Raw genomic sequence first — 26,677 nt, 5'->3', positions numbered from 1 at the left:
CAAGTGCTGTGTTTTAAATTCCTTTGTAAGCAACCAGGCTTAGCACAGTATTTGGCCCAAATGAACATGAACACATTTAATGTCCTCTCTTCCATCCTCACTTCTCCATAGATCAGTGGGAAATCACTGTCATGAACCCCCCCCCAGGGCACCAAGGTCCCAGGGGTTCAGCTTTCAGCTCTGCTGAATTGCGTGCAGTCACATCCTCTGTTCCAGAATGGATTCGCTGAGTTGGAAGGGCCCTTGAAAGCCAAGTCTGCCAGTGCCACCGCAAATGTGTCGAAGGGGAAATGGGGGCACTTACAGGGGATGTAACTTGTCCAAGGTGCTCTGAAGCTGGTAAAGGAATTGATGACGGTGGGCAAGTGGCTGGTATTGGTGTTTCTGACCCCACAGCAGCCCAGCCCGGCCTGGCACAGGAGAGACAGATGAACGCCACACCCCCTGCCCCGCCCCACCCCGACCGCCCGCGTCCGCTGTCCGAGGTGCTGCCGGCCTCTCTTGAGGGCCCGCGGGCCCAGCCAGAGCCTACTGTCTAGCTGCCCCACCTCGAATTCTTTCCTCTAGAAAGAGACGGGATGAGGGGAGTGATGGAGAAATGAATTGAGGCTGGCACTGAGGTGTCTGGCTTTGGAGACCCTTCAGCTAGTGACACCATCGTCCCTTTTCCAGTCCTAAAATGTCGCCACCTTGGCAAGGGCCCTATGGCTGCTTCTCCAAGTCAACCCTGCGCTGTAGATCTGTATCCTGAGGGCACATCAAAGACTCTGGCACATTTAGTAATAGCCATTTACTCGATTCCTCCTAGTTTCCCCTACTAGGCGGCATGTAACATGGGGACACAGACCAGCCATACTGCTCTTCATTGCTCTATCCCTAGCACCTCACTCAATTCCACCCACACTGCTGATAATGTAGATCCATTAAATGAATGAACATGCAAAGATTTGGGAAGAAGAGCAGATGTGTGTGAGATCCATGTGGAGGGGAAGTTGGGTTTTGTGGTCTACCTTGGGGGCAGCCTGTCTTAGGAGGTCAAATGGGGGCCCCATTCTGGTCCTCGCTGGAGCCCATCTTCTGGGGACCCCATGCTGCTGAGGCATGACATGCTCCTCATCTCTTTTCCACACTTAGGATCAGGTTGAATCCACTTAACCTGCCACCTCTCCCAGGACCACAGATTCCTTCATTCTCTTATGAAACATCTGATGGACAATCCATTGTGTGTGAGGCTCCACAGCGGGTGCTGGGTCTGCAGACAGGAGTGAGACACCTGCCAGTGCTTGTGAGGGAGACAGACACATACATGCGGAAGTGACGAGAGCACATGCGTCTACAGCTCTTAGCGCGGCAGGAGCCCTTCACTGCGCCTCATGTGCACTTGCCCATTTATTCCTCAGAAATATGAGTGAGGTGCCATTACTATGCCCATTTTACAGATGAGGAAAGCAAGGCTCAGACAAGTTAAGTCATTTGTCCAGAGTCTCACTGCTGGATTCGAACAATAGGTAGCCTCCAAAGGCCGGGCTTGTAACCACCATAAAATCCCACCTTGTAGAAATGAGCCCCAGGACAGGACAATGCAGAGATGAACATGACCACCTTTGATGGGGGGCGTGGGGGGCGGGCTGCCATCCCCCAGACATTGAACTAGACTTGGAAAGTACTGTGAAGCTCACAATTCCACGACTAGGGTTTGTTTCTTGCCCAGCGGAGGAAGGGAACAGGTCTTTTCAGGCAGAAGGGAACAGAGTGTGAAATAGGTTCTTGGCAGGTAAATGAGGTTTTCAGGAAGTGTGAAAACCCTAGCACCACTGGTGGCCCGGGAAGGGGGGAGCGAGAAGGTCTGTGTAGCCGGAAAGCAGGGCACTGGCAGCTGGCGGGGTGAGGGGTGGGGGACTGTGGTAGCCCAAGATGATGGGCGCCAGCAGGGAAAAGGCCGAGCAGTGCCCTCAGGGGGACGGGGTTCATCCTGCACCTGGGGGCTCCCCCTGAGCAGCAGACTTACCTGATGCAGATCCCTCAGCCCTGCGCCAAACCAAGGTATTGGAATCTCCAGGGAAATCTGTATTTGAGCAACTGCCCCCCAAGTGTTTCTGGGCAAAAAAACAGTCACAGGAAAGAACAAAAGCATGGCAAGTCGCCCAGATTTGTGACCCAGGACAAGTGACCTTGTTTCTCTGACCCCAAGTATTTTTCCCTGTAAAATGGAAATAGTTGTTACAGCAACTACTACAGGAGGACGAAGGGAACTAAATCATTCGCCGGAAACCTGCTGATGACCGACTGCGGGCTAGGCCCTGGGGCTGTCCCCACGACATCTCTCAGCACAGAGCCTGATACGCACCCGGGGGGCCACCACAGCAGCTTGGGGAGCTAGGAGAAGGGGTTGGGGGAGACAGCATCAAAACTGTCTTAGGAGGATGGATTGAAGAGGAGTTGGCCCTAGAAGCACCTGTTTCCACGCAGAAGCCACCAAAGGGCCCAAGCAAGGGACAAAACGCAGACTGGCTCCTGGCCGCAGCTTCGGAGGGATAGGTATTGGCTCGGGGCCGAGTCCTGCTCAGAAGCTTGTCCGCAGAGCAGCAGAAACAGTCACGTGGGACCCGTTGGGAATGCAGATCATCAGGCCCCACCCCAGCCCTCTTGAGCCAGGAACTCAGAGGCTCAGAGATGAGGCCTGGCAATCCGCGCTTTAGGGAGCCCCTCAGGTGATTCTGATGTGAACGCTGGCCTGGATCTCTCAGCCCCCAAGGCCCCGGGTCTCAGATGTCTCCAAGCCACATACCCGTCTGGGTGCCCGGCAAGTTGGCATCAGTGTTTATTTCAGAAATATTGTCTGTTTCCATTTTAATAAAGGAAGCAGACTTGAGCAGTATTCTCCTTGGATGTGATTTTGATCTAATAAAAATGCCAAGCTGCTCTGGACCCAAGAAAGTCTTCCTTGAAATTCCCTCTGCTATTTTGAGGGCAGTGGCGGTGGAGACCTATCTAGACAGAGCTCCCAGAAGCTACCTCTGTACCTGGCAAGTGACAGCCTCTTGCCCAGCCCTGCCCGGCCTTACAGACACACGTGGCAAAATCAAAAGCTTGTCTCAGGCATTGAGCTTGACAGCTGCAATCAGCTGCAAGCCCCAGTTGCCCCCAAAAGGAAGATACAGACACCTGGACCAGATGGCAGCATCACCTCCATCAAATGTCACATCTGATGTGCTCCCAAGCTAGCTGGTGGCACTGCAAAGCCCCAAAGGCAAGTTTCTTTTTTTTTTTTTAAGATTTTTATTTATTTGAGAAAGAGAGAATGAGAGATAGAGAGCATGAGAGGGAAGAGGGTCAGAGGGAGAAGCAGACTCCCTGCCGAGCAGGGAGCCCGATGCGCGACTCGATCCCAGGACTCCAGGATCATGACCTGAGCCGAAGGCAGTCGCTTAACCAACTGAGCCACCCAGGCGCAAAGGCAAGTTTCAAAAGCAAACTCTTTCCTCGGGAAAAAGAAATTGTGGCAGAATCCATATCACAGTAGCCCAAGAAAAAAATAGCGACTTCCGGAGCAGTTAAGATAACCAAAAGTTCATGTACTGGTTTGTGGAAAAGTGGCCGCTCTAGTGGGAAATGGTGGGACAAACTTGGAGCAATTGAGCACCTGCTGTGTGCAACACACTACTCTAGGCTCTCAGAACACAGACACGAACAAAAAAGCCAGGGGGCCTGTTCTCCTGGAACCTAGTGGGGAGAGACCACCAAACAAAAACCAAGTATGTAAATATGAAAAGTAATTTCAGAGAGGGACAGGTGCCGTGAATGAAAGAAAACAAGTGATAATGAGGACAGCAGGGGAAGCAGATGCAGTCAGGGGAAGCTTCTCCAAGGAAGCAGTCTTCTGGCTGAGACTTCAAGGTGAGACAAAGCCAGCCATGCAAGGATTTAGAGGGAGAGCATTCTGGGCAGAGAGAGTGGCAAGTACAAAGGCCCTGTGAGGGGATGGCTTGCATTTTCTAGAAAGAGAAAGGCCAGGGAACTGGGGCAGAATGAGAAAAGGGAGAGGGAGAGGAGGTGAGGGTGGGGGCTTGGGGGCCCAGAACAGGAACGGCCTTGTACCCAGAGGAAGGAAGAAGACAGACAGCCGAGCCAGGCTGTATCCCTCAGGGGACCAGAGATCCCAGCAAGTCAGGGTACCTTTCAGCTCCTTACTCTGTCCATCCCCACGGAAGAGTCATCATCCCCCTTCCCAGGGCTGTGAACGGCTGAGCAGAGACCTGCACACAGTAAGCCTTTAATAATGTGGGCTCGCTGACATCCCTCCTCCCCCGTTCCTCCTGCCCGCAAGTCAGCCCACCACAAAATCCGAGCAGCTGTTCGGTGCAGAAATATTGCAAAACTCGACCAGGCATTTCCAAAATATTTTCTTGGCCAAAACCCCACTAGCAGCTAAGAGGCTGCGTTCTGGAGACGGTGCTGATCAGGCTGCTTTTCTAGCCCACGAGGTCTTTGAGGACCAAATCCACAGGGGGCTGGGCGCCGAGTCCCGGGACCCTGCCCGGTGTCTGGTAGATGGCTGCACCCAGCACGGGGGCCACCCCCTGGCATGCGGCAGCTCACCTGGGGGGCCCAGGGTTCAGGCTCTGGGGCCAGACAGGCTGGGAGCAAATCCCAGCTCTGCCGCGTGTCAGGCCTCACTCTCCCTGCCTGTAAAATGGGACCTGTTTAGGATTAAATAAGTGGATAAATGTAAAGTCCTCAGAACACACACCAGGATGAGCAGACCTGGTGGGACTGAGTTCTCGTGGGCTATTTTTGTGATCTAGTCCAGGAAGCCATATCGCTGTAGGATTCTTCCAAGCTGGGTCACCCCTGGCCAAGTATCCCCTCCCTCTCTGGCACCTCGCCCTCACCGCCAGCCAGATGAGGACCCCGCTTTAGCTCTGGCCACACAAGACAGCCATGCTCGGGAGCCCCCCAGTCCAGGAGCACACCTTGCTCACCCCCATGTTCCAGAACCCAGCCCGGGTCCAGTCCAGAGAAGTATCTTTCGTAAAGATGTGTTGAATAAATGGCTTTCCCGTGGCCACGAGAGCAGCCACCTTAGGGGTCACTCAAGCAACCGAAGCCAACTCCTCTGACAGCGGTCGGGAGCTTCTCCTTCTGGTGGTAACGGAGTCCCCAGCACCTCCGCAGGCCCTGGGGGAAAGACAGCATCCCCGGCAGCTCGGCTACCTGATAAAAGGCACACCTGGCAGAGCGCTGTGGGATCTGAGGCTCCTTTCTTCCTGAGGAGCGGGCATCTGGTAAACCTCTGGGGGCCGCTGCCGGCCCTCCACAGCCCCTTCCCCCCCCCGCCCCTTCTGCAGCTTCTCTGTGAGCCCCGGGGTGGTGCGTGAGGATTCAGGGGCTTCACCGGCTCTCCCCACCCTGAGCACGCTCCCTGAAGGACCTAGCTTCAGCCCTCTCCCTTCCCTGCTCTGCAAGACCGTCCAGCTCCACCCAGACCAAGCAGCATGGCTGCACCAACCTGTCCTCTTCAGACACACTGACGCCCCGGGTGCCCCCTCAGTGAAGCAGGCTGCTGACCTCCACCTGCCCCAGGGCAAGGCGGGCCCCGCGCCCCAGCCCAGCACCCTCAGGGCCCGAGCAGAGCGGCGGTCCTGTCGGGAAGGGTAACTCAGATTCGTGCGCTCTGCACCGGCGGCCCGGGGCCCCCAGCGGGGTTCAAGGCACTCACTTCCGTACTATGTCCTTTACAGACCCTGCCTTTCCCTGCTCCTACTGTGTCTTCTGGGGCCACCCAAACGGGTGCTGGCTGCTGCTGAGCCCTTATCTCCCGATCTGCCTCTGGGAGAACCCCAATGAAGACATGTGACAATTCTTCCAGCAGAGAGTTCCCGAACCCACCCACTTTCATCTTCCTCGCCAAAGGTGAGGCCACTGTCGTCTCTCCTGGGAATGACGACAACAGCATCTAAGCTGCTCGGCTGGCCTCTGCTTTTGCTCCCCTGCGACCCCTTCCCCACAGTGCCGATGGACGGCTATGGCTGGAGGGAGAGACACGGATATGGAGACAGACAGATGACATAGGTCTAAGTGTAGATTAGAGGTATAGAGGTATAGATAGATACACAGACACAGATGAACAACCCAGGTAAGGCTCCTCCCTGCTCAAAATGCCCCTGGGCTCCCCACTGCACGGCCAGCACCCCACATCGCCCACTCCTGTCCCCGCGCCCCTCCAGCCCCATCGCCGGCCTCCCCACTGCTGTCCCTGCTCCAGCCACACTGGCCTCCTGTCCGGGCGGCCCCTGCTTCGGGGACTTAGCGCTTGCAAGCCTCCGCCTGGCTGGCTCTTTCTCATTCTTCAGGCTCCAGTCAGAGAGGCGGCTCTAGAGGAGCCTGCCCCATTCCCCTACCTTCACCCGCACCCTCCGAGCCCCTGTCTGTTCTGAGATTGTCTTGTTTATTTCTGAGTCACTTCTTGCTTTCTCCCCCTGCCCCCAGACTGTGAGCCCCACAAGGCGGAGGCCACTGTCTGCTCTGGCTTGTTCACAGCTGTGTCTTGGAAGGAACGAAAGATGGATTTTCTGCAGGCTGTTGACCTGCGCGTGAGTGCACGTGATGTTCCTTTTATGAGGGAATGCTGCTTGGCAGATGAAGTGGGTGCCGGGGCAGGGGTGAGGGCCATGGGAGGCGGGCTGGGGGTGGAGGCCTTCTGCAGTTCCCCTGACCCTGGGTGTCCTCATTAATCCCAGTGCTTGCTCTTAGAGCCAAACGGGGTCCCTTCAACTCTGTCTTCATCCTTGGGCTTCGGGGATTGGGCTTCCCTGCCCCAGACAAGCCCCATGGCCTCTTTCCACCCAAGGTTGCCTGCCCATTCTGCAGGGAGCGTGGGGATGCTTGGGCCCAAGCATGGGCCAGTGGCGCCTGAACAGCGTCCTCAGCCTTCATCCCTACTATGTGCCTCCCGAGCCCCTCGGAGGGATTTCTGCTCCCCGGCCCTCTCCTTCTGTGAGTGTAGGTGGGAGAAGCCCCCAGGCACGGAGATGCAGATACTGGCCCCTGGAAAGCACTGGAGCTTGCTAAAAGGTCTGAGAGACAGAAGCAGGGCGCAGACGGGGTCTGCTGGAACAGCTCTGCCACGAGAGGCCGAGCTGTGCAACCTCGGGCAAGCTACTCCACCTCTCTGAGTCTGAACTTCCTCATCTGCACAACGTGGCTCGTAATCCAGGCTGCTGGGGCTGGGGGCCAGCAAGCACAGGAGATCAAGCATGAACATCCCTTGGGAGGGGGTGTGGTGGGCGGGGAGCCTGTGGTGGGCCTTCTGCAGGCTGAGCTGAGCTGAGATTCTGCCATTTTAACTTTAATCTCCCGTTGGCTCCTTCTGTTTCTGGCTGGAGCAAGGCCCTTTCTCTGCTTTCACCCCCTTTGCTTTCTGGTCCCCCACAGTGAGGCATATGAAGTCAATGCACTCCGAGCTGCCGGGAGCCTCTGCGGCCCAAACAAATCTCATCCACTGTCACTTCCCTGACTTGGCTAGTCGGACCCCGGAGCTGTTCCCCCTTCTGGCCAACAGCCAGCCCAGCCTGGACTCCAGCTGTGGCTCGCCTGCCTGCCCCGAAGCACCCAAGGTCCCTCTCGCTTTCTTAGCATCCCATCTCCATCATGAGAGGGCCATGGCCGCTGTGTGCAGGGGACGGGCTACGCCAAGACGCCAGCCTCAGTTTCCCCCTCTGCAGTGTGTGTCTGTGGAAGCAAGCAGGGGTGCAGGGGGAGGCTGGCCTGGCTCATCTCCAGGGTCCCCTCTCCTCGGACGGCGCAGGCTGCTGCAGACGAGACCACTTACGGGCAGCGTATCTCTCGTGGCGACAATCTAAGCGCAGGTCCTCCTCCTCATGCCCATCCCCCTTCTCGATCCTGGAAAGAAAAGGACCCAAAAGCCTGTGTGAGAAAGAGCAAGCGGAGCTGGCAGAGACCCAGGACCTGAAAAAATACAGTCTTTTCCCTTTGGGAACACTGTGCAAAGCAACCCGGGCCACGGCTGCCACATGGAGCCTTACCACAACCCTCTTAGATGGGCGCCGTGACCTCCATTTTGTCGACGGAGAAACTGAGGCACCGAAAGCTAATGTGACCCATCGAGTGTCACGCAGCTAAGAAGTTAGAGGCAGAACAGGGACACAAACCCGTGTGTCCTCAGAAAAAGATGTTTAATTATGTGCAAATGCTAAATTACAAAAGAGTACGCACGGTTTGATTTAACAATTAAATGCCGATGTGCATAAAAGATTATTTGTGCCAAGGCCAGTGGGAACTAACCCCAGATAATGAGGATATAGGGATTCAATCTGGAATCTTTTTGCTTACCTCTATTCTCTGACTTGGGGGCAACAGACTCCTATTAGCTGTGTCACTTTTCTTCACTAAATGAAAACACTTCCTCAGGGCATTTATCTACAAAGACACAAAGCCCCGGTCTCCTGACTTCTGGCACAGAAGGTTGGAAGGGGGCTCCTTCCCACCGACACGTGTGGCTTCCTTCTCTGGCGTCTCAAGATCACTGCAATTCCAGACGGGGCTAGAACTGGTGTGGCAGGGGATGCCAGGGTGACAAGGGTCTGAGTGGAGGCAGCTGCAGACCTAAACCCTCGCCCTCATCCCACCACTGACCGGGCCCAGGGAATGGGTAGGGCCATGTTCCCACACTGCGCTCTCCCCTTTGTAACCCGAAAACACCACAGAGCTCCACGCGGTCCAGTCCTGGTGTGCATCACCTTCAGAGGAACACAATCTGGTCCCCAGAAGTAGAAACAATGCCAATCATGATCGTATCTGCTAAAGAACACTGGAAGCATCCCCAATTCCGTATCTGTGGCTGCACACGTTCTTAGATCTTTCCTCCACTCCTCTTTGCCTTTTACTTGCTTTGTGCTCCTCCACCCACCTCTTCTTTGCAGGGGTATCCTCTGTTCTCTCATGCAGGGAAGTCTCAATCCTCGCCCAAGCAAATGCCCCACCCCTGCTCTCTGGTTCTTCCCACCACGTCTTATTTCTAGTTGCCTGGCAGTGTCCAGAGTGTGGGGCTGGAGAAGGAGACACGGGGAAGGTGACGGATGACAAGCAAGCAATTCCAGATGCCTAGTAGAAGGGAGAGAAATACTCAGGCACTGATCCTTCTGGGCCCCTAAGACTGCTCCTTCACTCATTCACCAGGAATGTCCAGAGGACCTGCTCTGGGCAGTTTACTCCAGTTGCTGTGTGCACCGCAGAAACGCCTACCTCTTAGTCTCTGCCCTCAGAGGCTCCAGTCTAGTAGGAAGACACACGAGGCAGACAGTGACAAGCATTGTATAACACCACCCAAGAGTGCCCACGCTGTCTGTACCCAGGGGCTAGGCCTGCGCTTCCCAGGGAGCAAACCCTAACACGGTTGGGTTTTTTTAACAAGTACTTTCTATGGCCTGGGTGGACCCAGATGGCAGAACAAAGCCCTAAGGGCTGAAGCTATATGGAAGGCAGGTATATGTTGTAGATAAGTGATGCTATGGGAAGGTTCCATACGAGGAAAGATGTCCTTTTTCTTTTCTTTTTGCATCTTTTAGTAGAAATATCTCTGTTATTTTCCTGATAGCACTGGCTTATTTAAAAAAAAAAAAAAAAAACACCTCCCACTCATACAGCAGAAGTCCCCTTAAATGACACCTCCCTGTGGTGGCATCACCACTGCTAGGAGCTTGGTGTTTATCGTTTCAGAATTAAAACTTTTTTTTAACATATACAGCCTCAAATTAAACATGCTTTTGTAATCTGTTTTTTTTTTCTTACCCACAAATTTCCAACATCTTTCCATGTCAGTACACATAAATCTCACTCGCCTTTTCCCTCGTATTGTATGTGAAAGAAGAGTTAATATTCAATCCCCTACTGACAGACACTTAGGGGTCGTCCAGTTTGGCATTCTTCCAAGTAGTCCTGCATGTATATCTGGCAAGGTACTGAGCTCCCCATCCCCAGAGGTAATCAAGACTAGAGTATCACCAATCGTGACACTGCAAACACTGGATGGAGGCCGGACCAGGTAACTGAACCCATCCGCATCCCAGAGTGCCATCTGGCTCACCATGTCCTGTGCCTCTGGGTCAACAGAAGCCTGCCCTGCCACGTATGGGCCTCTCACACCCTCCTGTGTCTCCCAGCCTTAACCTTGAGCCAATTACTCCAGATTACTCCATCGACCCCAGGCTCCCCGTTCTCAGGGCTTCTTATCTTCCGAGATCATCCCCTCCAGGCCTCATGCTGGGCACGTCCCTGGGGTTCTGCAGGGAGCCTCGGCCCTTGGGAGAGGGGCCTGTGAGCAAAGGAGCTGGTATTTAAGGAGAGAAGCAGCCCCAGCTGGTCTGGTCCCTCCCTGTCCTGGTCACCCAGACCTGTTGGCCAAGAAGACCGAAGTTCAATAGTTAACATATCAAAGAACACCTGTCAGTTAGCAAACAATGCTGGCCGGGTGCTGGGCTTGGGGGCCACAGGTAGGACTCAGAGAGGCCTCTGCATCCAGAAGCTCATGCCTGTTGCACACACAAATAATCACAACTTAATGTGTGAAGTTTTAGGCCAGAGAATGTTTAATTTTAAGAGGGTTGGCAGGGTGGACCACTGCGTAGTCCGGGCGTTGGCAAACTTGTCCCATGAAGGTCTGGATAGTAAAGATGTGAGGCCTCTCTGTCACAACTATTTGACTGCCATTGTGGTCCGTAAGCACTGCAGACACTGCGCAGACCAACAGGCGTGTTGTTCAGGAGACGTTTCTTTGCAGCAGGTGGAGGGCCAGATTTGGTTTTCGGGAGACCGCGTGTTAACCCCTGGTCTTAACAGTGCTTCTCAGCTTGGAGGCCCATTGAAGTGACCTGGGCAGTTTTCATTTACCCAGGGCTGTAACGTGCGGCCAAGGCTGAGAACCACCTGTCAAGGGGAAGCAGAGGCTGTGTGGAGGAAGCCCGCATCTGACACGGGATCAGCATGCTGGAGGCCACGTGACCTGCTCCTTTCTCAGAGACCAAGCTGGACCCACACCCATCTGCCCATCCTTCGGCTGTGCCGTGTGGCCATTCTGGAAAGAGTTGGTTTCCCTGCTCGAACGTACCCCTCTCTACCAGAGTCGTCAATGAAAGGAACAGATCTGCAGGCTCTCGGGGTCCGACTGGTGAGGGGTAAGGCATGGCCATGGTTATGGCAAGAGCTGAGGACCCTCCCGTAGCCCCCCAGCACTCCCTGGCAGGAAACCACGTCAGGACATGGGGATGCTTTGGACAAGACCAAGCCCTTGGGCCCTTCAGGGAGGAGGAATCATGGCCGACCGGCAGCTCTGCTCTTCGCAGGCAGGATGGCCTTGTGCAACTCACCTGACTGTCCTCCGTGAACCCTATGATCTAGAAGTTTCTACGTTGCAATGGGTACACGGTGGTAAGCACGACAGAAAGGACAAGTACCACCACCCCCCTGGTGGTTGTGAACCCTGGAGCCCAGTACCTGGTACAGAGCCAGGGCTCCGAACAGGTTAACCACCACTATTTCTAAACTCGCTTAATTGGTGGGCTTCCCCGTACATTTTTAAAGTCCAAGAGACGAGGGTGGAGTTTATTCCATTCTCCACTTGGAGGCCTCAGGCTCTAGCCCAGTGCTTGGCACCGGGTGTCCCCAGGAATGTTAGCAGGGAAGGAGCATAGGCAGCCCCAGGCTAGGAGCAGTCCACGTGGGGAGCATCTGGGGTGCTGAGCTCTGTGTAGAAAGAAAAGGAACAATGGCAAATGGCACCAGGTGACAATTATATTTAATTTGGAACTGTGATTTCCTGCAGAAAATATGTGCTTTCTGAAGATAGTTGCTTTTAATGGTGGTGCGAGAAATTACCCACAAATCTAAGTAAGTGCCTTGAAGGGTAAATAGTGGGGGGAGGGGGTGCTGGGACTGAAATAGTGCTCAGGAGGGGCACCAGGTGGGCAACAAGCACCTCTGTCCTCCGTGAACCTGCTGTGTGCTTCCCTCTGCAGGCGTCAGGCATCACCTCTGTGAAAGCTACTTGAGTCTGGACATGTCCTGATCACCTGCCAGTCTGACTTCCTCCTCTGATCAATGGGCATAATGACGCACCTGCCTCTTGGGTGGCTGTAGGAGTAAATGAATGAGTCCATGGAAAGCTCTGTCTGCCTGGAGTTCTCATCACGTCATTATCACATGGTCGTCATCAACCTCATCTCTGGGGGTCCGTCTGTGACTCCACCGCATGGTTCCGGGTGTGGAAGGACAGTATTTTAACATGTTCACCAATCCCCACCCCTGAAGCCCCCCCAAAAAACCACACCCCCTTTCCTTCCACTCCATCGGTTAGACCTGAGCCACGTGCTGCCTCAGGAAAGGGGTGTTCTGGAAGAAGCAGAGAAAGGGCTTCAAGGCATCGAACACCTCTGGATTCAGGGCAGAGGGCACCCACAGGGGGTCCCATGCAGCCTTCCATCCCAGAACAGAGTCTTCCCAAACTGGGGACAAGGAGAGTCAGAGCAGAAGCTAGGCTGGTGCCTAGCAAGGAGGATGAGCCATGGCTGAGCGTGACAGAATACACTTGTAAATTGTCTAAACCCTCATTATTTGGGGTCTGTTTGCACCCGTTCAGACCTGTGTCCCGACCAAAGTCACAGCCACCGCCACCATTACTGTCAGCCCCATTTTACAGACGGGAAAACAAGCCAAGGTAGCCCTGGGACCTGCCCCAAGTTCAGTGGTGTGCTGGTAAAGGTTAACGGCCGGCTCTCCGACAGAAGGCAAGGGCCCAGCTTCGCAGCATCTGTGCACGCCCCCAGCGTGGCCAGTGTTGACATCACTGCCCGTGGAGCCGAGGGGTTGAGTGCACACGGGCTGGCTGCGCTGAGGTCTGAACTCAGGCTGACCAGTCCCCGTATCTCCGGTGTGTCTCCACTGTGCCCTGCAGATCCCCTGCCTGGCAGAGGACTCTCAGCCACACCCGCCCGGGGTCCCCCTGCCTGCGTCGCGAGGTCCTAGAGGGAAGCGGGGACCATCCAACTCTGGCTCTGAGAACTGCGGGCAGATGCCCAAACAGCTGTGTGGGGTGTGACTGCACGGTCACACAGCCACCGCCCCAGTGACCCACGACTTCCAGAATCGGGCTGTGGCTGGGTCCTGGCTCTCTTTTGAGAGAAGAGATGGATGCCGGGAAGTGATGGATGTGGAGAGGCCCTGAGGGTTTGCGGGTGGACCAGAACTGCCACCCGGTCTCCTCAGGAGGACCCCCAGTACCTGCCCACCTAATTCCTGGGCCAAACGTGGCCACAGCAGGTCAGGTGACCACAGCCAGGGGTTCTGCCGGGTCTTCAGCCCCAGGGCCTCCCCAGCACAGCCCTTCCAGAACGTTCTCCATCCCCTGGGGTCTTGTCAGTACCCAAAGCCAGCCCCCCTCTCTCGCTGGCCCCAGGCTGGCTTGTTTCCCAAACCTCCAGCTACTTCCCGGTCCGAACTGGCAGTCCACAGCCCGTGCACTTCTCCACCTGTCTGACAAACGACTAGGTTGTCCCCTTAATTTCCAATCTACCTTGGACCAATTTTTTTTTAAATACAATAAAAATGAGTTACTAGAAAATGAAATGGGGAAAAACCACATACAAAAGCAAGCTTGATGTCCCAGCCATTTCAGCTTGCTGTGAAAGCTTCCAAACTCCCACCTCAACTCCTGTCCTCACGTCACTGGATGTTTGCAGGTGGGTGCTGGTTGGGGGGGCCACGCTGGGAGTGGTGCTGGCTGGCAGGCAGGGGTTCTTCCTTTATCCGCTGGTCATGCCCACCTCCTGAGCCCCTGCTCTGTCCTCCAGCCTGACGTTTCCTGAGCTTGACACTGCCCACCAATCACGGAGCGGCTGGTCTGGTTGAGCAGGTCTGGGGCTGGGCCTGAGAGTCTGCATTCTCACACGTTCCCCGGGCGGTTGGCCGGGGATCACAGAGGAGCCAGGCACTGGACCCTCAGCTTCAGGCGCATGTGGGGCTCCGCTAAGCTTCGGCCCCATCGCCCTGGGCGTCCTAGGTTGTGGCCCAGAGGATCCAGGCCTCCAGTGCCCTCCCCTAGGTCCCAGCTACACACGGGCAACATCAAAGAGCTGGCCACAGTGACAGTGGGGCTGGAGGGCACTCGGAGGCCCCCCTCGCCAACTCCCCGCCGCTTCTCTGTCCCCTCTAGCTGGCTGGTGTTTAGGAGAAAACGCGGGAGTTCAGAGAGTGGCCATTCCTTCCAGATGTTCTCCCACTTCCCTCTGAGGGTTCGCCATGCAAGGGCCCATCTGCCCTTTTGGCTTTCCCCTCCCGCCGCGTTGGCCGGCCGAGGGTCCCACAGTCTCCACGGGGCCACCTCTCGTTTCTGGGTGCCACCGCACTCCTCTCCAGAATACACGGCAATTTTCAAAGGACCCACCACAAAGAGTGAGAGAGGGCACAGCATCGCTGAGAAGTAATAATCAGGCCGTGAAAGCAGAAACAGGCGGACGAGAGGGTGCTGTGACCGAACACGTCTCAGAGGCTATATATCTAGGGGACGGACACAAAGGACACAGTGATTTTGAAATGATCCATTTGCAATGGGATACAGGCTGGAATTAAAAGAAATGCTGGCAAATCAATGACTATAAGTAGGAAATTAAGATTCCACAGCATCGTATCAAAAGTGCTGTTCCAAGACAGGAGGAGTTAACCGGTTTTTTTTTAAAAAGATGCTTTTGCTGTTGTTGCTCTTCCCATCTTATGAGTAATATCATCATGATACGAAACATGTGGGGAAAATAACAGAGAAGATAAATAAATAAGATAAATGCTGTCAATGCCCTCCCTGATTGCTCTGTGCAGTTGAGTTTTCTCTCCCATTTCTCCAATACTGGGTTTTTAACTGAGACCTCTAGATATGAGCACCTTGAGATTATTTTCAGAACTACATGGGTGGGGAAATTGCGACTTAGAAAAACAAATAATCATGAGCACATGTGGGATCCCCACCCCACCTTCCACAGCCTCTCGGGGGCTCCTACGATGCGTGAAAGCCTCAAGACTCGGTTTATCTCCAAAGCTCCTTCCTCGGCCCACAAGGAGGTGGGCACACCTGAGGCGTGGTGCTGTTGAGCTTGGCTTGGGAAGGTGGTCGCACAAGCAAGACCGCTGGCAGCTCCCAGAGAGCAAAGGTCACTTGGCCTAACCAACTGGCCAGTGACCTGCCTAAGAGGCTCCTTCCAAGAGGCTTTCCTGTCTGCTTTTCATCACTGTCTCCATCCATCACCCTGGTGGGGAATGAAATAGGGGAGTGGACATGGGTCCCTGTCCCATGGACCTTGCCAAGGAACTTCAGGGTTAGAGCTGAGGGTGGTGGGTGGGGGACGGTTCACGGGGCTGTTACAGGATAAGAGGGGGTTTGTCCAGCTCAGGGTCGATGCTGGAGGCACCAGCTGAAGGCTGAACATCAGCAGAGTGGGGGGCACTCCACGCAGAAAGGACAGTGGTCTAGCGGCTACTCGCAGACGGAACCACCCACCAGGGGACTGCAAGGGTCCAGGAGGTTCTGTGCCCAGGAAGGGGACCAGGGTCCTCAGTGAGGCTAGGCGGTGGCTGGGCCACATCTGTGATGGTGAGAAGCTGTCCCAGAGTCATGGGAAATCGCTGCAGTGTTTTAGGCAGAAAGCTGGGGGCAGAGAGGCCCTGAGCCTAGTAGCACAGTGAAGGGGCATCCTGCTGGGGAGGGGGCACAGATGGGAGGGGTGAGGCCAGATGCGGGAAGACCACGTAGGGCTCGCAGGGGTCCAGCTCACATGCACAGGACCACAGAGGGGCAGAGAGATGTGGCAATAGGCCTGGGTTTGGAGGAGACCATCGTGAGTCGGTCCTGGCCATGCTGGGTTTTGATGCTTTTGAGAATCCAAAGTAGAAGCAACAAAGAGGCAGATGGATATGGAGTCAGATGGTCTGGGGTGGACTAAGAATGTGGGAACCCTGGCACACGTGTGGCCACTGAAGCTCGTGTCAAATGAGGACAGAGGAGGGCCCAGAAAGGGCCCTGGGAGCATCGCCATTTAACAGAAGAAGGGGAGGGGAGGAGTGGCCAGGGGGCTGAGGGAGGAGGGTGTGTGCAGGGGGTCAGGGCCCCTGGGAGCTGTTTGGGGCAGTGGGTTGTGTTGTGAGAGAGAGGGGACAAAGTGGAGTCTCCCTACAACAGACAGGAGAGCAAACAGCAGAGAGCCCCCCTCTGCACAAGGCAGGCAGATGGGCAAAGGGGGCTCAAGCCCTCGAGGGTGTAGGAATCATTTAAGTCTTTGCCCATCTCCCCTGGCTCGGGGTCTTGCTCCTCCACATCTGCCTCAAGGCCCAGCGAGGGCTGCGTGCGACCCAGGAAGGAGGCCTGGGGAGGGTTCCTACTCCACCGGTCTCAAGCCGGTAATATTCAATTCTCTGGGGCCGCCAGCCCCCACCCCAATACTGTGAGAGGATGAGAGAGATCAGAGACTCAGGTCAACTCCCACTCATAAATCAACCAAACTGCTCAGATTTTCCTAAATCCACTTGTGTGCTCCCCACTCCGGGCCTTCGCCCATGTTGCTGCTTGGGCCTGAAAACACCTTCTCTCACCCGCTGCCCATTTGGCTGGCAAGTGCTGCACGTGTCTCTAAAAACTTGGCTCAAGGGTCTTATCTCTGAAAGCTCTTTTATCCTCCAGCTGCCCTGGGGTGGGCCTGGGCCCTCGGCCTGCCGTCACCTCCACGAGACCCCACAGTGGTACCTTGCTGCACTCACTAGAGCCCAAGCCAGGGGCAGGGTGGGTGATGCGCGAGCCTGGGGGACCCCCAGAGCAGATGCGGCTCACTCCAGCCCACCAACACCATGTGAGAGCAGGGACCCAGTGCAGTCAGACCCTCAGCTTTCTCATGAGAAGCAAAAACCTTGATGTTTTAACACGAAAGCTCCTGATTCTTAAAGCTCAGCCAAAATTTAAACATTTTTAAACCACTACAGGGGCCGAACAAAGCACATCTTTTGGCAGGATTCTCCAAGGGCTGCCAGCTTGCAGTGTGTGCTTTGCCCCTTTCTCAGGCAGGGAGTGTGTCTTCCTTGCCCCATACAGAGGGAAGTTACTGGCAGGGGTGTGGGTAGGGAAAGGGGGACCCCCAGTTTATAACCAAAACTTCATTGCATCATCTCATATAATCCTCAAAACAAAACTGCGAGGAAGGATGCCAGCCCATTTTCCAGGCAGGAAAACAGAGGCTCCAAGAGGGGAAGTGACCCACCTGGGGACCCACAGCTAGTAAACTGCGGAGTTAATTTGAACCCCAGTCCATTTCTTAATGAGTGCATCCAGGGTTAAATGAGGACGCAGGCCAGGCCCAGGAACAGCACCTGCACCATAGGAAGCTCAGTCCAGCTCTGCATCGTGAGTAACATGTAATTATTACGGAGAGTTAGTAACATAACTTTTTGAGCCCCTGAGGTGCTAGGTGCCAGGACTGAGTGGAAATCTGAAAGACTGGTCCCCACTTTCTCTGATGGTGTGCACCCGGGAAGGAGGCAGGCACAAACAAGATGGTAAATGGATTAACAAGTTCAGAGAGTGGGACGTGCCACAGAGCAAGGTGAAGGCCGGCGATCTGATCCCCCAGGGAGGAGACTACCAGAAGAGCACGAGTACCCCCCGGGAAGCTCCCAGACTTTGGCTCTCCCACCCCGCGGCTTCCCCCAGGGAAGTGGATGTGCAGCTGAAATCCTGCTGGAGTCCAGTCCAACAGGTCTGGCTTTCCTCCTCAAGTTGTTAAAGCACATCCGAACATTAAACATTCAAGAAAGCCGGGTCGGGCGCCTGGGTGGCTCAGTTGGTTAAGCAACCGCCTTTGGCTCAGGTCATGATCCTGGAGTCCTGGGATTGAGTCCCACGTCGGGCTCCCTGCTCAGCAGGGAGTCTGCTTCTCCCTCTGACCCTCTTCCCTCTCATGCTCTCTCTCATTCTCTCTCTCTCTCAAATAAATAACTAAATAAATAAAAAAAAAAAAAAAAAAGAAAGCCGGGTCTGCAAATGTTTACCTTTCCTTCAGCAGCTTCCGACCCTCTCCTCAGGAGGTCCCATTAAGACACCCTCCTTGGGGATGGCAGGCAGGGTGACTGGGGAGCGCTTAATCCCAGACATTTCTCTGAGCCGGCAAGGCTGCTCAGAGTCAGGGGGTAGGATCCCCACCCCTGCTCCACATGCATGTACACTGGCCCCGCCCCATGCACACACGCGTGCGCACACATACACGCCTGCATTTCAAAACCCCTGAAAACTGTTCAGAATCTGCCCACCTAGTCCTGAGACCTGCAACAGGCTCCCCAAGAGAAAACTCCAATAGGAGTGGGGTGCTGTGTGGTGGCAGACCAGGCCCTCCCACCTCCATCAGCCCCCACAGGGAGGCATCCTGTCCTCAGTCAGGAGCACAGAGGGAGGCCTGGATGAAGTGGGATCCATAAATCTGCAGACAGGAATGGCGGGCACAGCTGGGAGACCCTGCACCCTCTCCCAGGGCCCCACACCCACCCTCACAGTGTGACCTTCAGCAGGCTCCCCTCATTCACCCCTGCAAGCCCAGCTCCCCCCTCAGCGCCAGGCAGAGACTGCCAACCAGTCCTGAGAGGCCATGCATCACGAAAATGACTGTGGCCGGCTTCAAATCCCAACTCTGGCACTTACCAGCTGTGTGACCTTAGACAAGTCACTTTACCTCTCTGTGCCTTAATTTCGCATCTATAAAACGGAGACACAGTAGTACCTACTACCTCGCAGAGGTGTGGTGGAATTCACTGAGTCACATCTGGAGCAGACAGAAGAGTGCTTGGCATGCAGCAGGCCCCGTATGTCTGCTGTGGTTATTAATATCGATATTGGATTCTTAACACCTAAAAAGCCGTCTCCTGAGCTAATCATCCTTATCATTACCAAGCCTTATATTTCACATCAGTGGCAGAAGAAACAGACTCATAGACACAAAATGCAATACTGTGCCGAGCACATTACCTGGGTTATCAAAGTGTTATTTCCCAGGATGCGGACAGCTCCGGGCTCTCCCGCTGGGGGTCAGAGGACACTGGCCCAGACAGGCTCAGGGCCTTGCCCCAAATCACACAGCAGTGAAGCCACAGGCCTGGAAAACCCACGCACTCAGATTTAGGCTTTCCCCAAGCCTCTGCCCCTTCCACGGCACCGCCCATCCCCCAAGGAGGAGGAAATCTAGGTAGGTGGGCCCCTCAGACCTCTCCCCTGGTGTCCGTGGCTGCAGTTTTGGGGACACTGGCCACTGTAGAATTTCAGCCCTGCTACTGCTGGGTCACTTGCAAACCTGTGCTGGGAGAGATCCTTGTGCTCTGAGCTTTGTGGCAAAGGCACACACACACACAAAAAAATTAGAACAGCCCAGCTAAGCTGAAATGCTCTCCTCAGAGAGGAAGGGAAATAAAATTTGATGAACCTCTGCATAATGTTCAAGTTATGAACGTGTAAAGTGATATTCTGCACATATGCTGGGAACCATTCATCTGACCCCACATGGCTGGGGCCAGAGCTGTTAGGGAGTGTTCCAACCAGGGCACCAGCAAACAGCAACTTCTTGCTGATGGGGTACAAAGAGGTCCTGTCTTCTGTCTCAGCAACACAAGGTTGCCCTTGGATGCCCCAGGCTCTCCCACAGCCGAGGGGACAGCTGAGGATGCAGTGTTAAGGGGTGGTTTTAGACATCGTGCTGTGTATATGGATGCTATAAACGTTCCCTGAGTGCCCACTGCGGGCCCCGTCCTATGCTGGCCATTGCCACCTTCCTAGTGAACACGCTCTGTTCACAGCCATGGGCAAGGCGGCCCTGTATGCCTGGGTAGTCTGAGCTCCCCGGTCATGGCTGCCTGGCCCCAGACTGGACACCTGACCTGGGACTCTGGTGTGGGGGTGCCGGGAAGCTGAATCTGCCCGATGATGGTGAAGGTTGAGCTGAAAGGGTGTGAGGCAGCCAGGCCTGAGGTCTCCAGGGAGAAGAATTTAGTTGGTTACCCAAAGAAAAACAAAAATCACCTACTAGATGCCTGGCTTAGTTGCAGGTGCTCAGAATAGAGCAGGGAACAAGACAGCGAAGCCCATCTATCATGGAGCTCATAGCCTATGAACTATCCAACATAAACAGAAGAAGGTCAGGTTGTGCAGATGCTCTGAAAAACTAGTGACTAGAGTGCATGGGGCAAATTTAGACCAAGTGATTAAGGAAGGTCTCTCCGAGCAGATGACATTCAAGCTGAGACCTGAGTAAGCCAGCCACGTGAGTACTCCAGGCAAGGGCATAGCAAGTGCTAAGGCCCCAAGAGGGAGTGACCTTGCAGTGTTCAAGGGACAGAAAGGAGACCCACATGGCACAGGAGAGACAACAGGGTCTGCAGCAGTCAGGGAGAGGTCCCTGTGTGGCCTCCATCATGTGACTCCTCAGCTTAAAACCCTTCCACGGTCCCACAGAGAGTCCAGCTCCTCGATGCTGCCCAGCTCTGCAGCCTCCTTCCCCCTTTTCCTCCTCAGACTCTGTCATTAGTCCTGACAACCTTTTAGTTCCCTGCCATTGAAAGGCATTATTGCATATCCAGTCAGCTCCCCTAGAAGCAGGCACTGTGATAAGGACTTGGGTATGGGTAGTTCATTTAAGAGGTGGTCCCAGGAAATATGCTATCTGCCTGTCTGTCCTTCATCCATTATCCACCATCCATCCATGAACCCATCCATCCATGTATGCATGCACTCATCCATGCATGCATGAATTCATTCATTCATCTATCTATCCTTCCACCCAACCATCCATCCATCCATACACCCACCCACCCAACTATACATACATACATATACCCATCCATCCATCCATCCATCCATCCATCCATCCATCCATCCACCCACCCAAGCATACATACATACATGTACCCAACCATCCATCCGTCCATTCATCCATCCATTCATACACACACAATTTATTGTCACTTCTGAGGACTCAGGTGATCAGATGTAGTCCCTGGCCTTGAGGAGACCTCCTGCTCCAGCAATCATCAACAATCCCACTGCTGGGTCCTCTTTTCACCCAATGCTGTGACAGAGCCCAAGAAGGGGACCTTGGTTCGTTCTCTGTATGCCCCTAAGAAGACATGGTTCTAACAAGCATGGGGCTAAATAGCAAACACTGAGACTCAGTTTTTTCTTCTTGGTTTCTCAGGCTCTGATCATAAGGCAACCTCACGTCCCATAAAACATCAAAATGTCCCAGAAATTCCAACACAGTGGGGTCCAAACTCTGCCTCACCCAGCATCTCCCTTCTACCCCACTACCTCCCCAGGATGCTTCTGTCAGATCACTCTAGTTTTTGACTGGAGCCCTGTGACCACTGAGGCCAAAACCTGGGCTTTGGATTCCCAATGATGGCCAGAGGTGACCCCATGTGCACTGACCTCTCCCGGAAGTACTTGATGGCCTCAGGGTCTATGAAGGTTGGCTCCTCCCGGTAGCCCTGCTCAAAGACCTTGCGCTTGTGCCGGAACTCAATGACCGTCTTGGTGTAGGAGTTGAGTGTGGTGACAGAGGCCGCCATGCAGCAGGTAAAGGAGCCCCACGCCAGGCTGCCAAGAGATGAGAGAGGTGCCACAGTGAGGGTGGGCAGGGGACAGGAACCCGCCCCCCCAGCCACTGGACATGCATTCACCCTGCCCAGCTGCCTCCTCTGATCTGGGCCAGTCTGGAGCAGGTGCTACCACAGAGAAGACTAAGACGAAGTCCCTGCTCCACTCAGCTGTACACTGTGATGCAGATACGACAGCATTCATTACGGGGAGGCAAGAAAAGAGCGAGACCTTCCATCCACGGGGGCCAGCCTCAGGGAAGGTCACCAGAACACAACTAGGCTTGCACGGGCTCTTGGAGGAGGAGCGAGAGTTTGCCAGGGGGCCAGGGAGGGGAAGGGCATTCCAGGAAGAGGGAAGGGCATGTGCAAAGGTGTGGAGGCGCGAGGCAGTAGGGAACAGTCCACAGACTGCTGGAGGTCTGGGATGCTGGAGTGAGGGAGAGCGCAATTAGTTGGAGTTGATGATTGAGAAGATGGGGGGCAGACACCCTAAAAGCTGCTGTCCATGGGGGTTAAATTACCTCTGTTCATGTATGACCTTGGGCAAGATGCTTAACCTCTCTGCCTCTTACTCCTATCATCTTAAAGGACAAAGCAACAGCACCAGCTCACAACGTTGTTGCAAGGATTGAAGGAGATGGGCATTCAAAATATCTCAGAACAGTGCCCTGGCGCATAGAGTAGGCCCTCAAGAAAGATTTGCTGTCATTACTACCATCAGCAGTTTCAACATTCTTACTATCCACTTCTATCTGGCTTCATTTCCAAACTCTCCCTCTGAGAGATTAAGTTATCATGACCCGTGTGGCGTTCTCCTCCACCCTTCCTCCAAGCACCGCTGGTGACTCTTGGCCACACTCACCTGATGTGGACGTGGAGCCAGCCAGAGCCAGAGGATGTGTCCTATCCACAACTGGAAAGTAGGGAAGGGCGGTGTGGGGCTAGGAGATCAGCTGGCCAGGGTGCTGGTCTTCTCTGACCCAGTGTCCATTCTAGAAGTGGCCTCCCGCCTAATTCCTCTGACCAAGACTACGCAGTAACATTTAGAACCAGGAGTGGGGACCCGCCTGACTCCAGACACAGTCTGGTCTCCGGGTCCGTGCTCCCCAGTCTCTGCCCTGATGACTGGTTTCCTCCGAATCAAGGGCTCAGTGCCACTGCCCTGTCTCAGAGCATCCAGCCTCGCCTTCTGCCAGCCAACCGTTGGGTCTCTCAACATCACCACCCATGCATTCCTCAAGGCCAGTGCAGCCTACCTCCCACACCCACTGCTCTTCTCTTTATCCACCCCAGGCCACCCAGAAGGAAAGCAAGGGGTAGTGTGAAGATTCAGCCTTTCTCACAGGGATCCCCTATCATCACCTGTCCCTTATTGCCAAAACTGTTCATGGATTCCTTGTTCTTTCATGATAAGGAGCTAATTTAGGCCTCCCAGCAGCTCTTGAGTATCTGTAATAGACAGATACTCAAAATAGACAGACAGTCCACCTGGCCCGTCCCAGAACTGCCCGGTCCATCAAAGAGTCCAGGATGTGACCCCGCCCCCCTGCTCATAGATGATTGGATGAGGGCTGAGCATCTGACCAAAGTTGGTCCAATCAGATACTCTCTCCTCTAGGCAATGAAACTCAAGACTAGTTCAAAGAAGGATGTGTGTTTGAACTACGGAGGTGGAAATTCAGAACGTGAGGCTAGAGAATAAAGAAGCAGGCTTTTCCTGGGATTCCACGAGGATACATAGGTTGGTTTTGCCTGACCAGCATCCTTTCTGTTAAGGGACCAGTGCTCTCCTCCTCTCAGGCCACGTGGTTTGTGTGGAGCTGGCCTCACCCCCAACTTTTAGGGGTGATCACATGGCCAACACCTGGCCAATGAGAGCATCAGCTTCCCTCTGGCCACAGTAATTGGTTCAAGGATGGGCACGTGACACCCAAGTCAGGCTAATGAGACTCGATCCCAGGACTCTTGGACGTATTTCTCCCGGGGTGCCAAGCTGGTGGGATTTGAGCTTGGAGCGGCTGGGAACTGGATTGCCACTATGTAAACTGCTGAGGAGGCTGACTCAAAGCAGAGCCATGAAAAAGGAGCTAGATCCCTGCGCTGAAGCCATTATCCCTGGACTTTTCAGTTATGGGAGCCCAAATTCCTTTATCGGATGTTTTCTTTCCCTAAGCCAGTTCGAATTGGGTGTCTATCGTTGGCAACCCTAGTTCTTGTACAGTTACTTTCTATAAACTCCCCTCTTCTACATAGCTTAGTTTTAAAGTGAACTTCTAGTCTTTACGATGAGGAATCTTATCTAGGAGCAGGTCCAACTCCCAAGTCTGGTGACCCAACCAGAGGAGGAGCATCTCTCCCTGTCACACACACCCCTGTTCAATTTCATCTCAGCCCTCGCCACACCCTGTAATTCTCCTGTAGCTTTTCTTCCTATTATTTATTATTCTTTGTTCTTAAATGAAACTTGCTATTTTGGGTTAATTATAGATTCACATGCAGTTGTAAGAAATAATACAGAGAGATCCACGTACCCTTTACCCAGTTTCCCTCAGTGGTAACATCTTGCAAATATAGTCCCCAGCCAGCATATCGACTCCAATACAGTCAAGATACAGAACATCTCCATCCATCACCACAACGATCCCTCCTGTTGCCATTTTACAGCCACACCCCTCCTCTCCCAACCTCTGGCAACCAGTAATCAGTTCTTCATTTCTCTAATTTTGTCACGTTAAGAATGTTGCACAAATGGAAACACACAGCACGTATTTTGGGGATTGGCTTTTCGCACTCGGTATAATTCTCTGGAGAGTCATCCCGGTTGCTGTGTGTATCAACCATTTGTTCCATTATATCAGGGAGTTTCTCCACATCTGCACCAGCATGTCATGTTGTCACTTTTTTTTTTTTATTTTAGCGACTCTGATAGATGTGTAGTAACACCTCATTGTGGTTTTCATTTGCATTTTCCTAATGGCTAATGGTGTTGAACATCTTTTCAGTTGCTTACTTGCCATCTGTTTATCCTCTTTGGCAAAATATCTGTTCATGTTCTTCTGCCCACTTTCTAATTGGATTGTTTTGCTGCTATTGTTGCTTACTGTTGAGCTTTGAGTGTTTGTATAGATCCTAAATACTAGGCCTTTGTAAGAGAGGTGGCTTACAAATGGTTTCTTCCTCTGTAACTTGTTTTCCGACCTCTTTACAAGGTCTGTCACAGGGCAAGCATTTCATTTTGCTGACATCCAATTGATCAAATTTTCCATTTATGCTTTTGATCCATTTGAATTCAAATCTAAGACCTCTTTGCCTATGTCTAGATCCCAAAGATTTTCTATTTTTCTCTAAAAATTTTATAGTTTTACAATTTACGTTTAGGTCCACGACCCATTTTGAGTTGATTTTTACACAAGGTGTGGAGTTTAGATCAAGATTGACTTTTTTTCTTTTGTCTCTGAATGTCCCATAGTTCCAGCACCATTTGTTGAAAAGGCTACCCCCCACCTACACTGAATGGATTTGCATCTTTGTCAAATACCAAGTAGGCCTATTTGCGTGGATCTGTTCCTGGGTCCCTTATTCCGTCCCATTGATCTCTGTGTATCCCCGCACCCATACCACACTGTCTAGACTACTGTAACTATATATTAAGGAGAGACTGATTCCTCCCACTTTTAGTCTTTTTTCAAAACTGTTTCAGCTATTCTAGTTCCTTTGCCTTTCCTAATAAATTGTAGAATAATCTTGTCTACACCTACAAGAAATCTTGCTGAGATTTTAATAGGAATTGCATGAAACCTGTATACCAGCTTGAGGGGAACTGATATCTTTGCCACAAACATGGTGTATCGCTCCATTTATTTCGATCTTCTTTGATTTCTTTCATTGCCATTTTGTGGTTTTCAGCATGCAAGTCCTACAGATGTTTTGTTAGATTTATGATGAAGCATTTCACTTTTTTCAGTGCAAACGGTATTGTATTTTTAGTTTTGTTGTCCAACTGTTCAATGCTAGTTTATTAGAAATATAAGTGATTGGGGGCACCGGGGCACCTGGATGGTTCAGTCAGCTGAGCATCTGACTCTTGGTTTTGGCTCAGGCCATGATCTCAGGATCTTGAGATGGAGCCCCACATCGGGCTCCACGCTCAGCAGGGTGTCTGCTTGAGATTCTCTTCCTCTCCCACTGCCCTTCCCCTGCTTGTGCTCTCTCTCTCTCTCAAATAAATAAATAAATAAATCTTTAAAAAAAATTGATTGGGGCGCCTGGGTGGCTCAGTTGGTCGAGCATCAGTTGGTTTCAGCTCAGGTCATGATCTCAAGGGTCATAAGATCGAGCCCTGAGTCAGGCTCCGCACTCAGTGGGGAGTCTGCTTGAAGATTCTCTGCCCCTCCCCCCATTCACACGCACTTACACGCTCTGTAAAGTCAATAAATCTTTAAAAAAAGAAATATAATTGATTTTTGTGGTTTTTCTCTTGTATACCAAGACTGTACTGAACTCGTATATTAGGTCTAGGCATTTTTTGGTAGATCTCTTGGATTTTTCTACATAGGCAATCATGTCATCTGCAAATAAGTATGGTTTACTTCTTCCTTTCCAATCTGTATGCCTTTTTTTACTTTTCATGCTTTACTGTACAGGCGAGAACTTCCAGCACGGTGCTAAGAATGGTGTTCCCAGTCTCAGGGGGAAACATTCAGTTGTGATACCACCTGCTAGGGGCAGGGGTCCCGGCTCCCCATGTGACCTCCACTGCCACTCGGGAATGGGTGGAGCTTGTTACTGTTCCAGCAAAGTGACAATCCCGGCTCCCTACTCTGCTATCACCGTAGTTGGTGAGGTGCTTCATGACAGCCTGGTGAGGTGAATCTAAGCTTGCATGAGTGGGGGGTCAAACTGTTGGTTTGTTTTCTGTGATGCATGACTATCAAGAGCAGTTATTGCTAAGTTTTCTGTCTTGGTAGGCTGCCCCTTTCCTGGTCTTTTGGCTACAGAA

General features: G+C 53.2%; 1 protein-coding gene across 5 annotated transcripts in view; it reads right to left on the bottom strand.

The window, feature by feature from the left end:
• GSG1L (GSG1 like) overlaps positions 1-26,677 on the bottom strand; it is a 201,910-nt gene that overhangs the window by 3,847 nt on the left and 171,386 nt on the right. For 3 of the 5 annotated variants that reach the window (XM_025854096.2, XM_073888102.1, XM_025854099.2), the window contains one exon: positions 21,509-21,676. In XM_025854096.2, coding sequence (XP_025709881.2) covers positions 21,509-21,676 — 168 coding nt within the window. Of the gene's footprint in view, positions 1-7,831; positions 7,903-21,508; positions 21,677-26,677 lie in introns of all 5 variants that reach the window. The other 2 variants (XM_025854097.2, XM_025854098.2) reach the window with 2 other exon arrangements.

The sequence above is a fragment of the Callorhinus ursinus genome, unplaced genomic scaffold (assembly GCF_003265705.2).
Source record: "Callorhinus ursinus isolate GAN/ISIS: 27379988/994484 unplaced genomic scaffold, GSC_fseal_2.0 scaffold87, whole genome shotgun sequence".
NCBI classification, from domain to species: domain Eukaryota; kingdom Metazoa; phylum Chordata; class Mammalia; order Carnivora; family Otariidae; genus Callorhinus; species Callorhinus ursinus.
The sequence above is the reverse complement of the archived record's forward strand: the minus strand, read 5'-3'. Positions and strand labels throughout refer to the sequence as shown.